The sequence below is a fragment of the Nyctereutes procyonoides genome, unplaced genomic scaffold, assembly GCF_905146905.1.
Source record: "Nyctereutes procyonoides isolate TBG_1078 unplaced genomic scaffold, NYPRO_anot_genome, whole genome shotgun sequence".
Taxonomy (NCBI): domain Eukaryota; kingdom Metazoa; phylum Chordata; class Mammalia; order Carnivora; family Canidae; genus Nyctereutes; species Nyctereutes procyonoides.
This window is the reverse complement of record NW_026575051.1, coordinates 32,736,441-32,755,512: the sequence shown is the minus strand read 5'-3', so window position 1 is coordinate 32,755,512 and position 19,072 is coordinate 32,736,441. Positions and strand designations below refer to the sequence as shown.

General features: G+C 36.3%; 1 protein-coding gene across 1 annotated transcript in view; it reads right to left on the bottom strand.

Moving 5' to 3' along the window:
- COL19A1 (collagen type XIX alpha 1 chain) overlaps positions 1–19,072 on the bottom strand; it is a 303,786-nt gene that overhangs the window by 96,983 nt on the left and 187,731 nt on the right. Inside the window, exon 16 of the mRNA XM_055329613.1 lies at positions 3,164–3,217. Coding sequence (XP_055185588.1) covers positions 3,164–3,217 — 54 coding nt within the window. The remainder of the gene's footprint in view (positions 1–3,163; positions 3,218–19,072) is intronic.

Here is a 19,072-nt window from a genome sequence, read left to right as displayed (position 1 = left end):
GAAAGATATTTTAGTCAACTGGAGGAGTTACCCCGTAATCAAAAGGACAAAGAATTTCCATAAACCACAATTCTTAAACAGAAAATGAGCTATTTAATACCTTTCTTTTAAAACAAAAACTGATCTATAAATAAAAACCTTTTCTTTTTTTCGCCCTTGTTTTTGTAGTTGGCTATTTTAAAATATTTTTTAAATAATTGGTATTTTGTTACATTATGAAAGATAATAAACTTCTTTTAAATACCGTGTGCTCAGGAATTAACAAACACTGTATCAGACGCATAGCTGAGTTGAAATTTTAAGTCCAGTACTTGAAATAAAATAAGTATCTCTCTTCCCCAAACACTCTGGCAATAAACTAAAACTGGTGGAATTGAATATTATAAATTCTTTCATAGAGTCGCCTACTTCTTAATCTTCTAAATTCTTTAGTAAATTCAGTTGATCTATAGTTGAAAACCCATTCCAGGACTTGGAATAATCTTCTTTCCTAGACATTTGGCAGGCTTGCCACAAAAGCCTTCATCATTCAAATTCCTCCTTTGAGACAACAATTATCCAATTTTAAAAGCAGTATCGTATGTTTAGAAAGCTACACAAAGGTCTAATCTTGCCTGTTAGCATTCACCAGCTTTTTTTCTTAACAGCACAAGACAATATCAAATCTTACAATGTGTTCTCTGTTTTGCTAGAAAATTTGGAATAAAAATCAACAAAGCTAATTCCTTTAAAAACTGGATTCCAGGCTCCCAATTTATGCCTCTTTTTTCCCACTTGCTTTTATAATCACTATCCGTTGACACCAGTACATTGCTAATAGAACAACTCACTTGAATGGCTAAAGTGGATGAAACGAAATCAATGACAGGGCAGCAATCATGTTCATTTTTTGGCGCACCCACCGATGACCACATCCTAAAGTATCAGGTCTGGAGACCTCTAGTGGTGGTGAAGGGAATTTCTGGTATGTATGTATGTATGTATTTATTTATTTTTAAAGATTTTATTTATTATTTATTCATGATAGACAGAGAGAGAGAGAGAGAGAGAGAGAGAGAGGCAGAGACACAGGCAGAGGGAGAAGCAGGCCCCATGCACCGGGAGACTGACGTGGGATTCCATCCCGGGTCTCCAGGATTGCGCCCTGGGCCAAAGGCAGGTGCCAAACCGCTGAGCCACCCAGGGATCCCCGGAATTTCTGGTCTTTAAAAAGCCACTAATTCTCTGGTTTTCATTTTCTTATCTACAAAATATATTCATTTGTTTACTTCTTAATTACATAATTAATAATCACATGCTGCATGACAGAAACTGCAGTAGGAAATGGTGATAAAACAGAGGTTCTAAAAAATTGCAGTGCAGCAGGCAGACAGATAAAATAATGTTCCATGTGCTACATCAACGCAAGAGGTATACTACTACAAGGATCCTGGAGGATGATACCTCACACACCAAGAGCACTAATGAAGGCTGTGTAGGAGAGCTGATGTTGAGATGAGTCATAAGATGGAGGAAAGCTTACTTAGGCCTTCAGGAGAACCTACACAAAGGATGGCATTTTTGAGATAGCAGGGGATGATTACACTACAGGTTACAAATGAAGTAAGGGCATAGAGGAGGATGGGCAAAGAGAGGTAAAGGGCCAACCAAGAAGTGCCCAGAATGCCATGTAGAAGTTGTAAAAATTCACTTTGAAGGAGAGGGAAGCTATTAGAATTTCAAGCCAAAGAGTTACACAATCTAAATTATCATTGAGAAATATTAGTCCACTTGTAGAAGGTAGAGGCAATGAGCCCCTCTCTGAGATGGCTACTAAGATACAGATACAAAGTGACAGATGCCTAATCCAAGGCAGTGGCAATGAAGAAAGAGAGGAGGAAATGAATTTGTGAGCCATGGGGATGTGGAATTGACACGATTGAGGAACTGTATGGATATGGATGCTGAGGGAGAGAAAGAAGTAAATCCAGAATTATTTATAGAGTTTAGTGTGGGAACAGGCTACTTTTGTGATATGTAGGAGACGGAGTGGAGACAGTGAGAAGGCAGTGGGAGTGTATGAGCATGGAACACAGGAGGAATGTCTGGGTTGAAATGAAACAAACAAACAAACAAACTGGGCATCTTAATGCATGCAACATGTGGATAGGAGGGGTGGAAAGACTGTTAATGGAAGAGAGAAAGAAGGTTGGCCCCAGGGGTAGGAGAAAAGAAAAATCAATGTGACTACACCAAGAGAACTGGGAGTTTTGAGGAGAGAGCCGGCACCAGTGTTAATTCCTGCATAGCAGTGAAATCAGATGAAGCCTGATACGCACCCAGGGAATGTGACGCCTCAGAGATTACTGGTGACCATGGACAGAACAGTGCCAGTGGAGCAGCTTGGACACAAATCAAACTCTAATGGGTTGAAGAATTGGCAGAACCACAAGAAATGGGATACATTTTCTAGAGGCTTGGGGTAAAGAAAACTATGAGCTAATTGGCTAGAAGATCTTTATAACTCTCTTCAGCAATAGCATTTTGCAAAATTGTACTAACAAAACAGTTATATCAAGAAACGTGGCTATGCTTCTCCAGATATCTAACTTCCTACCAGCCTAGATGTTAAGAGACTGAGGAGATGGAGCCAGGCAGGTTCAGATCAGGATTCACTGACTTGGAGACTTGGCTTAGGGTGCTCATGCAGGCAGTACAGCTGCTCTCGTCCATGTAATAAAGAAGTTGGCAAGATGGGCGGACAGCCACTAGCCTCCCTTACCTTGTGGTTTGTGTGGTGGTGGGAGGTGTAGGGAGCATAACCATGTTATTTTATTTTTATTTTTTAAAGATCTATTTACTTATTTGGGACAGAATGAGGGAGAGAGAGTTCAAGCTAATGGGGGGAGGAGCAGAGAGGAAGGGAGAGAGAGAATCTCAAGCAGACTCCATGCCTAGCACAAAGCCCAACGAGGGGTTCGATCTCACCACCCTGAGATCATGACCTGAGGGGACAAGAGTCGGATGATTAACCTACTGAGTCACCTATGTGTCCCAGGAGTATAACCATTTTAAACAGTAGAAAGATGTAAATTAGCTACAGAAGAGTAATATAATCTGTAGATAAATACACAGAAAGAAAGAGGGGCTCTCCTAAAGAGCAGTCATCCTACTGTTTACTCACAGGTGGTCCCGGGGGGCCTGGTTTTCCTGGAGGACCTGTTTTTCCTCGTCTTCCCTGGAAACCAAAGAGAAACAGACAATAAATACTGTGATGCCTTTTTACTTTTAGATGAAACAATACTAAACAGCAATTTTCAAGATAGTAAAAATAAAAAATAATTTCAAGCCTACTTGACCTTTAAACATCAATGAAATCTAAAAGCTATTGACCAAATTTTAATGACCAACAGGAGAAAAATTAGTGCTTGGAATGAATAAACCTTAACTTATTAGCAGTCCTTTAAATGCTATCTACTTTGATACTGTAGTCAAGTAATATAAAGTATCTGAAAGATGGTCTAAGACTGGCATTTTATCTGACAATACTGTGGTTTTGGATGCAATAAAACCTGCATTTGTCATCTTAAACTGATGTTTCTCAAAAAATGGTCTGAATTGTAATTTCATAAGAGTCACCTGAGGGTGCGATTGGATGTTACAAATGCATATTCTGGAGTTACATCCTACACTTAACTGGTTTAGTATCTCTGGGGAAGGAAGTCATGAATCTGCATTTTAAAACCATTTCAGGTCACTCTTATGCTCACTAAGGTATGAAAAGCACTACCTTAAGCCATACTATAATCCTATGTGTTATATAAAGCACATCAACTAGCTCTTTTCTTCCCTTTGGACGGTTAAGCTATTTTTTTACATAAACTAAATAAATACCCCTTGCTTATTCATCTTCTTTATCATAATTGAATTAACTTTCCCAAGTTCACCACTAGCTAAATTCCAATTGCAAGAGTTAGAAAAATAAGATTGTACCAACAGCTCTAGGTGACTATGTATCTAATACCACTTAAAGGGCAGTTAGTTATTTTTTATAAATTAACTTGAATTTTTTTCCTTTTCTAAAAGAATGATGTAAGCTTAGGTATTGAAAGCATACATTTTGAATGACAAGCATTTCTGAGCATGTTTTATTTTCAGTTTTTATTTTTTTAGAGAGAGTATGTGAGCTGGGGGCGAGGCGGGGAGGGCCGGGGGAGGGGATTGAGAGAGAATCTGAAGCTAGCTCCAGGCCTGCATGGAGCCTGATGCACAACTTGATCTTATGACCCTGAGATCATGACCTGAGCTGAAATCAAGAGTCAGCTTAAGCTGACTTAATGCTTAAGCAACTGAGCCACCCAGGTGCCCTTCTGTGGATATTTTATAAATATGGTCACACTAATTCATTGTTACTAATTATTTTATTATATCATATTGGTAGTATATTCATACACATTAAGACTTATTGCTATTGACAAAGTAAAAGTATTGGTTTCATCTTTTAATATTTTTTGCGGGGACAACCATAAACATAAACACAGAAAAGCCCATTTCATTTACTAATTTTCTTGCTCTGAAATTGTCAAAGTAAGCTCTTCTCTCTGGTTTTTGTCGAGGCTTGGAGTGGGGTAGAAACTCTAATGCCAGTTAAACCAGTGAAGTAAACTTTGGGAGATAAGTAAGCACATACCACACTGTAATTGGGTGGGAAATGTTTGCACTGTTATTGAAGATAAGTAAAATGCACATCATCAAGAGTTCATATAAAAACAGCGGCTGTTCTTAGAAACAATCTTAGCTAACACCTAAAGAACAATTTTTTAAAAACTTTATTAAAAACAGAGCTATAATTAGTGGTCTTTTCATGTATTTTCTGTTTCAGAGATCTGAACCTGGGAGTTCCTTTGGGGAATTATAACACTGGAATGAATATATAATTTAATAGTCTGTATACTTAATAAAAGTTATACACATGTATATCATTTTCTGGTCTTGTAGTTTACACATTCTGAAAATCAATATATTGGGTCTTTTAGTAAATGTAAGTCAATTAGACCCTGAGGACTAATCAATGATAAAAAGTTTACTTAGAAAGTGGAAGCACTGTAATTTATTTATTCACAAGAGCACAAAGAAACAAAATCAATGGCATCGAAGTGGGTGATTGGTTCTCTCTTTTAGGTTGAAGTAAGTTAAAACCGTAGGATCAACTTTCTGTATGCATTCTCCTTTCTTTAAAGGAGACATGTATATTGATCTGGGCCGAAGTGGGGAAAATGAGGCTGATTATTGATCAAATTTTATCACAGAGTTAATGGTTAAGGCAAACCAAATGTCAGATATTGTAATATAATATTGGCATGTTTTAGGATGAGGAGTAAAAACATTCATGATTCAGTATGGTATGGGCAAGCATCCAAACTCTTGCCTATCACTGCTGATTTACGTGATCATTTAAGTCAGCCTTGCAATTGTCAGAGTGCATACACTGATGTGTATGCTGGAGGAGTGCCGAGGAATGCTACTTTCATTTATGCATCTTGCCTAAGGGTGGATATACGGGTCAAATATTTTTTAGGGCTGTTAAGTTACTGGAACATACTGTATGCAGCAGATAACTTCGGATGGTACATAGTTTCAGCTCAGATGTCATTTGTAGGCTTGAGTTCCTAGTTACACTCTGATACTTATTTGTATACTTTTTAAAGGTTTTCTTTACAAAGCAAACACAGTCCCTATTTTCTTAGCCACACAGCCACATGTGCCTTAAATATATTTGGACTTAGGACTTTAGCTTACGTGTTAAGTTTCAGTGATTTATTAAGGGGTTCTGACAGGACAGAACAGGAGGGTAAATAGATAAGAAACATGGTGGAAGCTCCAAAAGATGATGTTTGGGAGTGGTCATCAACCACTGTATTGATAGACATTGTGGGCCGACTCCCAGGCATCTTCTTCCTTCTCTCCAAGGAGCTCTGCCAATGAATTCCTTTGTCCTCTTTACTCCCATTTAAGGCCTCCCACTGCACGGAACAGTGTCACAATCTCTTGTTCCTCCAAGCCATCTTTTGTTTTTTTTTCATTTAAAAACATTAGGTACAGGCAACAGCCTGCCTAAGAGATAATGTAGATTTTTGGTAGTGTGAATTTTATTACTTAAGCCAGGATAATTCAGGGAATATTTTATCTATTTATTACTTAGATATGTATTATTCATAACATATGCCAAGACAGCAGGTATAAAGCACAACTCTCATCCTAGGACTAAAATCAGATCCCTCTGGTTTTCCTGAGCAAAATGTAATCTATGAATCCCTGTTCTTTTCCTTACAGGGCTCTAGGGAATTGTGTGGGGACGACTGGGGCCAGGGGCTAGTGCTGTTGCTGGGGGTGATGGGTGGGAGGAATGGCTTAACCATGTTTGTTCCCACTTCTATTTCAGTGCCTTCACTGCAGGGCTTACTCAAGACCTGCCGTAAAGTGAGACAAAAAGCAGAGAGTTAGGGGAGGGTGGGGATGAAAATCCTGACAGATAAAGACAAATGCTGAGCTGCAGTGGCCTTCCTGGTTAGGATGCCTGCTCCCAGGTGGCCATTTGTTCATAAGCAATTCTGATAAATTGGAGTCTGGCTGAATCTCCAAGTGGATGAGGAAATACTGTTCCAGCATAATCACAATTAGGCTAAGCCAACACTTTTCTGAAAACTGGAGTATAAAGCACAAAACGGATTTACCATATCAGATTACCCTGGAAACCTCAAAGTGCTCAACATGTAAGTTTCCTGTTTGGAAATAGTGTAAAGGTTATTAGATAGCAGATCAGATATCTATCTAATGATTTAAGCCCCAGGGTGCTCAAACCTGATTGTGCATCAGCATCATCAGGAGGGCTGGTTAAAACAGATCAATATGTAAGGAAAATGGAACCCTCGGGTACTGTTGGTAGAAATGCAAACTGGTGTAGCCCCTGTGAAAGACAGTTTGGAGGTTCCTCGGAAACGTAAAAATAGAACTACTACACTGGTTCCATTACGTTTACTAAAGAAAAAGAAAACACTAATTTGGAGAGATATATGCCCCTCTATGTTGCAGCATTATTCACAATAGCCAAGATATGGAAGCAACCCAAGTGTCCACCAATAGACGAACAAATAAAGAAGATGTTACACACACACACACACACACACACACACACACACACACACACACGTTACTTAGCCATAAAGAAGAATGAAATCTTGCCATCTGCAAGGACGTGAATGGACTTAGAGGGTATTATGCTAAGTAAAATAAGTCAGACAGAGAAAGACAAATACCATATGATTTCACTGATATGTAGAATTTAGAAAACAAAATAAATGAACAAACAAAACAAAACAGAAAACATACTCTGAAATACAGAAAACAAACTGGTTGTTACCAGAGGGAAAGAGTGGGAAAATGAGTGAAATAGGTGAAGAAAGTTGATACTATTCTAAAAATTTTATACGATAACAGAGGGTAATTAGGCTTATAGTGTTGATTATTTTGTAATGTATATAAATGCTGAATCACTATGTTGCATACCTGAAACTACTATAATACTGTATATCAACTATACTTAAAAAAAAAAAAAGACCCAAAGATTTGTATCCCTATTTCCAGAGTTTTTGATTCACTAGGTCTTTTGGGTAAGGCCTGAGAATTTGCATTTCTAACAGGTTGTTTATAATGCTGATGCTGCTGGCCTAAAGACCACACTTTGAGAGTCTCTACTCTAAGCCTCAAGCTCTTATTCATATTTGAAGTCAGGCAATCATGTAAAGCCCCTAATATCTTGCAAATCTTGTAACTTAGAACAAGAAAGCCCAATTGGGTTTGGGATTATATGGAACTTTGAGAAAAAAAAAAAAAACCCATTGTCAAGTTCAAGAACACCTGGACTGGAGACCTGGCTTTTTCTTTTATGGAAATATTTTGGGTCAGGATTTCATTGCTGTAAAATTGATATTTATATTTTGCAACATGGCTGCTAAGCATTAAAAAAAAGATCATATGTAAATTCCTACCATATATACCCATTAGGATGGCTTTCTTTCAAAAAACAGAAAATAAGTGTTGGCAAGGATGTGGAAAAATTGGAACACTTATTCACTCTTGGTGAGATTGTAAAATATTGTAACTGCTATGGAAAACACTATGCAGATTCTTCAAAAATATAATTACCATATGATCTAGAAATCCCACGTCTGGGCATATAACTAAAAGAACTGAGTACGGGCTCTTGAATTTGTACATCCGTGTTCATAGCAGCACTATCCAGGATAGCCATGAGGTGGAACCAATTCAAATGTCCACTGACAGATGAATGAGTAAACAAAATGTGGTATATATGTGTATATATGTGTGTGTATATATATATGTATATATGTGTGTATATATATACACACACCATGTATATATACATATATATTACAGATATATATATATATATATATATATATATATATATGATGGAATCTTAGTCTTAAAAAGGAAGGAAATTCTGATACAGGCTACAACATGGATGAAACTTGATGATATTATGCTAATTAAATAAGCACAGTGAAATAAGTCACTAAATGAAAATACCATATGATTACTGTATGCATTACTTATTATGAAGTATCTAGAGTAGTCAATTTTATAGAAACAGAAAGTAGAATGGTGATTACCAGGGTCTAGGGAAAGAGGAAAGAAGGGAGTTGCTGTTTAATGGGTATAGAGTTTTAGTTTGCAAGACAAAAAATTTCTGGAGATCTTTTTCACAACAACACGTATATATTTAACACTACCAAACTGTTGTATACTTGAAAATGATTAAGATGGCAAATTTTATGTAATATGTATTTTTTTCACAATTAAAACCAACAGAAATACTCATGACATGACATCCAATACACAGTGGTAATAACGTTAGTTACTTCTCATCCTGCTCTTTTACCATCCTCTGCCTGATTCTCCACTTTTTTTCATTTAAAAATGCTTGATAATATATCAAGAAAAACTGAAATATGGATTGTGCATGAATTGAAAAGTATAACCAACTCTTAACTATGCATATGGCATTTTTTCATCCAAAATAACAATCAAGGTGCCCATGAAACATAGAAATATAAGAAACAAATTGTGGGGTATACATACAATGGAACACGTGATATAACAACAAAAGTGAATGGAATACAATTATGTGCAACAATACGAGTGACTCTTGCAAACACTGTTCATCAATTTATAAAAGGAATAAACTTAGGCAGAGGGAGTCCCTACTGTTAGAAGTTATTACCAGTTACCACTGTGGGAGCCAGGAGTTACTGAGGGCACCAGAGATATTTTATTGTGTCAGTGAGGCTGATCTGTTGAACTGGTGTGCTGGTGACATGGATGAGCTCAATATTTGAAAAATAATCAGGGTGTATATCCTTCTGACACATTTTTCTGAATGTCTGTTACAGTAAATTTTTTTAAAAATGAAACCAGGGTATTTCAACAACAGAATGATTTTACTTCAATTATCTATGTCTTCAGCCACCTGTATTTGCTGTGTGCAAGGCCACAGAGGGTCACCATTGTCAGGAAGACAAAAAAACAAAAAACCCCAAAAAGCAAAACCACCACCACAACAAAACCTCATAAGGCTACTTAAATAAATGACATCTACAAATTTTCAACAGTTAAAAATAACCATGCTTCCAGGATGACTTGCAGTATGAGAGCACGTGTATCTTAAATTAGTCACTTGATTTATAAACACTTGGCCCTGCAGGAGCATTAAGAAGAGAAAGAATGCAAATAATGGACTACTGGTACTTATCTGACAGATGGTTTTTGCTGCTGCTGAGGATGATGATGAAGAAAAGGTTATAGTAGTAATCGGACTTAAATAAAGGATGGCATGCAGACTCCAAGCCCACAGAGGAGACACATGTGAAAGTAGTCTCTCTAAATTGCCAGATCTTGCTAATACAGCTGGCTCCTCTCAAATATTTTCCTGTTCCCATGTGTGTATTTAGCACACTCTTAGGCATCAGCTCGCCTGACCAAGGTATCAAGGAAATGTCAAGGAAGAGGAGACAGGGCCTTGACTGGCACCCACAACTGTGAATGAGGTGTTAATTACACAGGAAAACATTACAGACTATTTGGGAAGTTTAGTTTTCTCTTTTTACATTGTGAGCGGAAATAAGATTTATGACCAATGTAAAAAGTTACATTTTGAAGTCAATGATATGTGAAAAAAAAATGAGAATGGAATACTTAAGTAATGCATAATATCTTAAATTCATTTTATTTCTTAACAGATATTTAAAAATACATCTATGACAGCAATGACTCTAGTCATAAAGTTCTCATTATTTCAGGGATCAGGCAAGTGGCTCATGTAAGGACATGGGAAGAGGATTTAATTCAGCATGGACAAACGATTTGAAATAGGTTTAGAGTTAAGGAAAGATGAATCCATAGTGTGATGCCAATCTGAATACGGCCTTCCTCATTTAGGGTGGGATCCCAAAATTTCTAAATCATTCCACAATTTCCCCATCTTTCTGTCCCTTTCCTTTCTTTTCCTTGTACAGACTTTGAGTAACCACCATGGCTTTTCAAAACAAGCCAGAAATATGACAATATTATGTAAACCTCCTCAGCTACAATTGAATAAGTGATAATCTGAATAAATGATAACACTTCATCAAAGCATTGGACTGAGTCAAGTGGTCTGTAGTCAGTAATGTCTACAGTCACTCTTTAGTATTCCTATTAAGTTATTATGTTGTTACTAATTTGGTCATGAAGATAAGTACAGTCAAGGTCTGACCTCTTAACTCCTTCTTATTGGTGTACCAACAATCAACTTTTCCCCCCATACCCTGAGCTATCCATGTTGTACCACAAAAACATAAGAAGAGTCTATGACTTATAATTATTAAAATGGCTACCATTGGGCAGCCTGGGTGGCTCAGTGGTTTAGCGCCACCTTAAGCCCAGGGCATGATTCTGGAGACCTAGGATCGAGTCCCATGTCAGACTCCCTGCCTGGAGCCTGCTTCTCCCTCTCTCTGTGTCTCTGCCTATGTGTGTGTGTGTGTGTGTGTGTGTGTCATGAATAAATAAAATCTATTTTTAAAAAATAAAATGGTTACTATTTATTAAGTGCTTGCTATGGTCCTGGCATAGAGTGCTAAGCAATGACTTAACATTATTTTGCTTAGTCTTTTCAAAACTACTGTGGGTGGTTGGTACTATTCCCACTTTATAAAGAAAGAAAGGTTAAACATCAAGCTCCAAATCACTCTCTTCTTAACTGGTGGAACCATAATTTAAGACCAAGTATATCTGATCTTAAAACCCATAATCTCAAGGTTTACTTGGTAGATATTCTGATCATTCACAATTTAGGTTACTTTGCTGCTGTAATTGTTGAGGTTCTCTTATTTTCTCATAACCAAGGCAGTTTTTTAAAAGTCCCAGTTGCTTATCACTTTGTCCTTTGGAATTTGGGTTCCAGAGTTCTCACCTGCTCTCCTGATTTCTGTTTGCCTTCGCCTCAGAATCTACTCTGACTTCTGCAGACCTTCCAACATGCTGTTCATAACCTTCCATTAGGATTTATCTGAGGTCTCCTGATTGCCCTGCCAAACCACCAACTCTTTCAGTCTCAATTTCTGGCTCTGTTTTCTATGCGTGCCATTGTCAATCTCTGCCAAGGCACTTGATTCATTTTGGTATCATGGGTGGGACAGCAATAGAGTATGACCAAACAATTTCCTGAACATGCTGTGAATATATTTTCACCTCTTTATGCCACAATAAGAGGGTGGATGCTGGAAGCGCACTGTGAGATGTTCTTTTCCTCCCTAGCTGGAAATTTACAGCGGGCATGCTCATGGACTAGAAAAAGAGGAATCAGGCCTTCTACACTGCCTTCTTTGTCTCAGGATGATCCACTGGCCTTCCACATCTCTAAGCACTTTCAGAATGCCTTGTGAATGCCGAATTTTATCTTTTCACCTTTGATAGAGGAACTGTTATATTTCTGATTTAGGATAGATGAAATCAATGCATAGAGGAAAAAATAATGCACGTAAATTGTTCTATTTTCACAGAAATATGAAAATGAAAACAATGTGGTCAGAGAAGTCACAGTCTGAACCCAGCCTCACTGACTGGCACTGGGACAAAGAAATCATTAATAACATTTTATATCTTGATTTCAATTAACGTAGTTATAAAGGGTATAATTTCAGCATTTTGAGCTGCCTACTTTAAAAGATGAAATGTAGCCTCAAGGGTGAACTTTTAGAACTGCATTTTCAATGTGTAGGATTGATTAACCAGCACCAAATAAATTCACAGAAATATGTTTTGCAGCTATCCAATAACTGCCTGGTAAAGGAAGAGAATTCCAGAGGATCCCTAAGATGAACTATACAGGTGACCTGATTTTGAAAGAGAATTTTTAGGGCATAATCCTCAATGCATCAATTTGAATTTAATAGGTCAGATTGCATTTGGATATTTAAATGCTGACTTCAGAATCAAGTCCCAACAAAAAAGCTGTGTAAATTTGTTTAAGAAAAAGGTACTATCTTTTACATACTGTGCAAGGGGAAACTATCAGGGTGACTAAGACCTAAATCTTGTCTTCAATGTAGAAGAGGAGGGACAGTTACTTGCAACAATTATTTGGATAGACTTGTTCATTTGGTTATGAGTGAATTTAGGAGTACAGGGTGTGGGAGTGAGGATTAAATTCCCTCCATACTGATCATGTGCTACCTCATACTAACTCTTGTCAGTCTTCTCTTCAGAGAGAGGTAGAGGTAAGGTTACCATAATGGGGCTGAAATGTAGGGAAGAAGCTGTCAGTATACCCTTAGCAACAAGATGGGGCATCAAACTCTAAAATGTCTTCTCAAACAGGGACGGCTTGTCCGGGATGCTTCTGCACTGACACAGATGTGTGTATCTTCTTTGATCCTTTTCTTCCCTGATACTTATCACCAACCGTGTTCAGAAAGCATTTCCCAGCCCGTCAGTCCTTTTTTGTTTTTTTGTTTGATTCTTGATTGATCCAAGTATTGGGAAATGTACTGATGACTTTCAAACACTGAACACTTGCCATTATACCAATACTGGGTACATTTTTTCTTGATTTGAATACTACTTAACATTCTTTAAACTTTACATCCAATGTCACTTGAAACTGTGACTGGGTAGAAGTCATACTCCAGACAGTTTCTTTCTCCTTCAGCTCCAAACTCCCAGCAAAAGATTAGGATTTCCTAGGAAAGCCAGGGTCCTACTTGGTCCTGGCAGCTCTGGTGATGGGTCATTTGCTGAATTATTTTTATGTTCTTCTTTGATTTTTCCATCCCTTTTAGGGAACTATCCTACAGGCAGAAATCCCAGCTACATGTTGTTCCTAGTATCCTGCCTAGATGTAGTAATACATACATGTATGCCCGCATACATATGGATTCATACATAAAGCCTACCCAATTCAGCCTTCTCAACCACATAAAACTTCTGTTACAAATTTTAAACTCTTCATTTGTTCTTCTGCCACCTCTTCACTGTGTCTTTGTAGGACACTTTTTCCCACTCTCAAGCAGCACATGCCCAGATTTATTCATTCACTCATTCACTCATTCAACAAACATTTACTGAGCCCCTAATACAGTCAGACCCTTTTCTATGCTCTGGAAATCTCTTAAATCTTGTCCTTTAATTGGGAACAATAATAGTAATAGATAACCGATGGTCCTCACTCTGTGCCAAACACCATTCTAAGCAATTTACATCTATTTTTTCATTAAGTCTTCAGAATACCTTTGAGGTATTCTGCTTTTTTAAAAAGCAGAGATCTGCTTTTTACAGATGAGGTAACCAAGTGCCAAGCAACTTGCCTACGAGCACATGGTTAGTAAGCAGCAAAGTTGGGAATCCAGGCAACTTGGTTGTACCATTTCTGATCATTACCACTATGTTATACTTACTGCATATCTGATAATTAAGCAAATAAAGATATGAATTTTGGATAGCAATAAGAATTATTTTAAAAAGCAGGGTGAACAATATAAGTTTATATAAGGGAGATGTGCAGTTTTGGACAGAAAAATTGGACACTTGAACCAAGTAAGTCTGTGAGCCATGTAAAGCCTGAGAAAGGGCTTTCAGTAGAGGGAACAGCAGAAAGCAAGCCCTGAGTATGGCTTGTTCAAGGAAGAGCAAGAAACACAGGTAGCTAGAGAAGAGTAAGCCTATGGGTGGGTAGTAGGCAGGCCAGATTATGCTGGACCTTATAGATTATGATGAGGGTTCTAAATTTTCTTATTTTGATTATGATGAGAAGCTACTGGAAGTTTTGTCTTAAAAAAGTCATATAATAAAAAAGTCATATAATAGGTTGATCTAGGTACCTGTCTATGTAGATAATAGGCAGGAAGGTAAAATTACTATAAAGTCATCATTTAATACAGGGGCTCAACCTGATTTAGGTTATCTGACTTAGATTGCTTATGGTAATACCTCCTTCCATTTATGCAGATAATCAGATGTTTATTATCTGTATATCATCTTATGATGTTTACTGACAGGGCCATGTACCAACATGTTTGGTCAAATATTATTCTGGGTGTTTTTGCAAATGTGTTTTGTTTTGTTTTCTGGTGAGATTAACATTTAAATCAGTGGACTTTGAATAAAGCAGACTGTCCTCCATAATGTGAGACTTGTCTAATAAGTAGAAGGTCTGAGTAGAAAAAGACTGGCCTCCCCCTGGCAAGAAGGAATTCTAACAGCAGACTGCCCTCGGCCTCAAATTTCAACTCTTTACTGGGTCTCCAGTCTGCCTGCCTACTCCACAGATTTTGTATTTACTAAGCCTCCATAACTGTGTGAGCCTATTCCTTAAAAAAACTCTATGTATACATACCCTGTTGGTTCTATTTCTCTGGGGGACCCTAATACACACTTCCATTTACATGCACAAAACATTTTTTACCTTCCATTAACATTTTATGTTACTGAATATAAGATCTATTATTTTCTGATATTTACCCAACCCATTGCTTTAGACTGGGAAAAAAGATATATAAGGATGTGAGATCTATTTTATCTTTCACTGTGAACTGTGGCTTTCAAATAGAGAAAGCTGCATTGTGTAAGTAATCCTGGAAGACTTATACAAGGATATTAATAATTTAATGAACTAGTACTCAAGGGGAAAAGATGTTCTTGAAACATGTCAGGATGAATTTTCAAGGGAAAGACCTAATTAGCAGTGTCTGAAGCATATGTCATCACATTTAGAAAACAAGAACTAGTCCCTGTGGACAGAATGGTACGTTGGATTTTAAAGCTTTAACTACTCTAGTTAATATGTATGATTAATGAGCAATATGTCAGTTAGCTGGCCTAACTCAAGTGAAAGACCTTGCAGGGGAAAAATATGTTTCAACTAATACATAGAAATATACAAACGTAGTTTATAATATCTTTTATATTATGATAAATCAATAACTTAGAGTCCTTATTGGGAAATAACTTCATTGTTCAGATGGCTTTTAAAATATAGAATCAAAGCTACAAAGATGCCTCAAAGTAATAGATGACCAAATGTCCCAATGACTTTACAAATGAATCCTGAAAGGCTAATAAAAGACAGAAAGCCCTTATTGTTGGATTATGGCTGAGAACTCAACAGGTGAGGAAAAAATATAAATGTAAGTAGTTATGTCATTATTTTTTTTCTCATATACAGTATTTTTATCTGATTATTGAGGTAAAATCATATTGAAGAAATAGTTAAGTCCATTAAAAGAAGAGAACACATGAGGATGGGGTCTATTGATATCAAGATCTCCAGAGGCAAAGAGAAAAACCCAGTCACTTGTATTTGTGATTCTAAACATATAATTATATGGTAATATTCACTAAGCTCATTTGGATGTCTGGGCTCCTGAAGACAGAACATTAATTTAAATCCTCCAGAAACATCAATAACTAAAACTACAAAGGAAATAACATTGCAAATGATCAAAACTACAGATTTGTTTACTACCTTAATGAGAAATGAACTACCAGGGAAAAACACAAATGATTCTGAAAACAAAGTAAATACATAATTTTATATCAGTAATAAGCATTTGTAAATTTATTACTTATTACTTACAATGTCTACTATACGTTGATTATTGGAGATTAAAGAGAAAATCACAGACTTTACCCTTGAGGAGTTTATAATCTAATATTAGAGTATTTCTCTTTTTCCCTCTGTATAAAGGGTTTTTTTTTCCACACAAAAAAATTAAGGTTGCTTAAGAGATCCAAGAAAAGAGTTATAATTAACCATTATTTTCAAGATTTGGAAGTTGTGTGACACGTGGACAAAAATGGCTTTAGATTATTAGAGTAGCAATATTTCTATTTTGGCATACTTTAAATATGTGTGTACTTGGTTGTCCATGGTCATATTTTATATTATGTAGAAAGGTATATATTCACTTAAGGTGAATATAGATTCTAACTCTCATATATTTATGGCAAAAATAAGTGATCATTGGCTTAACAATAATAGGATGGAAAAGCAGTATGCATTGTTTGAGAAGCCAGAGACCTGATCACTAGTACCTTCCCTTTTATCTATGAGCTAAGCAAATCTGACAAGTCATATAATCTTTCAGCCTTAGCTACATTTACCTTAAAAGAATAAAAAGATAGCTGCCTTTGTGGAGCTTAAAATATCTTACAGAGACAATGACAAAATAAGTAAGTTTTAGAGTGGTCAATGGTGACAGATGCAACCAAAAAAAAAAATTATCATTTGATATGATATTTTTATTATTCTATAATGCATGTTTCCAATATTCTTTTTATCAATATTAAATATTATCTTTCTTTAATTACAATTACAATTTGTCAAACACTTACAATTTCCATTTATTCAAAACCTTCCCATACTTCATCCCTATATTCAAACCATTATATCTATTCTTCATATCTTCACTACAATAAAATTTTTATATTATATCAACATAATTCTAAATATACTTTTCTAACCTAAAAACATCTAAATTTCAATAATCCAATACAAAACACCCACAACAATTCCATACACTCCCTTCCACCCCTCACTTTACCTCTCTCCAACTACCATATACTACTATTATATACTTAATTCCTTACCATTTACCCAATATTATCTCACTCACACCCCCTCTTATTCCACACACTTATTACACTTTCTACATTACAATATATACACAACACCCCCCTACATCAATCTAACCCAAACAAAACTCTAATATTCACTCAAATCACACCATAAATTAAATATATAAAACAAAATAACCCAAATAAACACACACTCTTACAAACCCTACAAACCATCATTCACATCTTCTATCCACTTTCATTTCTCACCTATTATACTCTTATATTTCAATATCTTTTCAATACATCCTTTATACCTTTCATTTTTTTCCTAATGTCACCCATCATTGCGCTGCTACACCCTTTCCTGTGATCTCTGTCTCTGTCTACTCAACTCTACATATATTACCAAACAAAAAATATAAAAAACTAAAAATAACTATTTTATCTGTGAAGTATATATATATCACTCTTTCTAATTCCCAAAAACCCCATATACTACATCCTACTCGCATCCGACAATGGTAGTGTTAGTGTATTCTATATAAGGTTCTGTTTTAGGCCAAGTAGGTTGATCATGATACTAAATTTTAAAAAGAGTATTTGGGATATATTTTTCCTTCATATTTGCCAAGAATGTAACTGATTCACAATCAGTTACATCTAAATGTGTTGAACTATCTTTTCCATGCCTCAATGCAGTTTAACCTGTCTTGGAAAACTTGGAACTTCTGTACCAAAGAATGGTATGGAGAACTCTGTTGTTGTACTGCAGCCATAGAAAATATGTAAGGAGAGCATGGATATGTTCCAATAAACTTTATTTAAAAAACAGATGGTGGGTCAGATTTGGACCAAGGGTGGTTTGCTGGCTCTCAGTCTATTGTTTTCATTGTTCTATCTTCAATGTCTACAATAGTACCTGGCCAACAGTAGGTGCTCAATAAATATTTGTTCTTATTTTTGGACTGAGCTAACAATTAAAATGGAATTAAGTGTAATTTGTTGAACATACTAAGAGAATGGATTCATAACCTCTAGACTTTTAGGATGCCAGAGTGCAAAATTTGTGGGGGCCAATATATGGTAGCCAACTTTTTAGTATGTCAAGCTGGGACTAATAAAAGAACAAATGCCAATGTCATTTTGTAAAAGAAGGGATATCTTAACACCCAAAAGAAAGTGTAAAAGTACTATCTCAAAATGACACATTTTATATTAAATGAAACTTTATCAGAGGAAAAAAAGTGTAATTTATTGAAAAGATACTGGACAGGGATCCCTGGGTGGCGCAGCGGTTTGGCGCCTGCCTTTGGCCCAGGGCGCGATCCTGGAGACCCAGGATCGAATCCCACGTCGGGCTCCTGGTGCATGGAGCCTGCTTCTCCCTCTGCCTGTGTCTCTGCCTCTCTCTCTCTCTCTCTGACTGTCATAAATAATAAAAAAAAAGAAAAGATACTGGACAAATGAGGAACTTGCGCTGATGAAAAAAAAGAGTGTGATTTCATTCATTACTTTTAGACAAAGAACAATATCTAAACTGTGAAATTAATTATGTCTCAAAAATTCTTTAGGATCTAGTGATGTTTTTATTTTTATTTCTTTTAATATTGTTATTGTAGGGAATACAAGATAAAATCCTCTTGAGTACTCTGAAAGTTATTTTGCTGAGAATTTTTAAAATGTTATATAAAAAAAGTAATGTAACAAATGATTTATTTCCCCATGATATAGAATTAATTGGTAATATTTTGTAATACTTTCTTCAAATCTTTTTTAAAATGAACAAAATGTTACAGATTAAATGGAAGTACTTTTGGACCACCTCCAGTCCTATTTCCCTCACTACTCTCAAGGTGTAACTACTCACATGAGTTTGATGTTATCCTTGTGGTCTACAATTCTTTAAAAGAATACATGC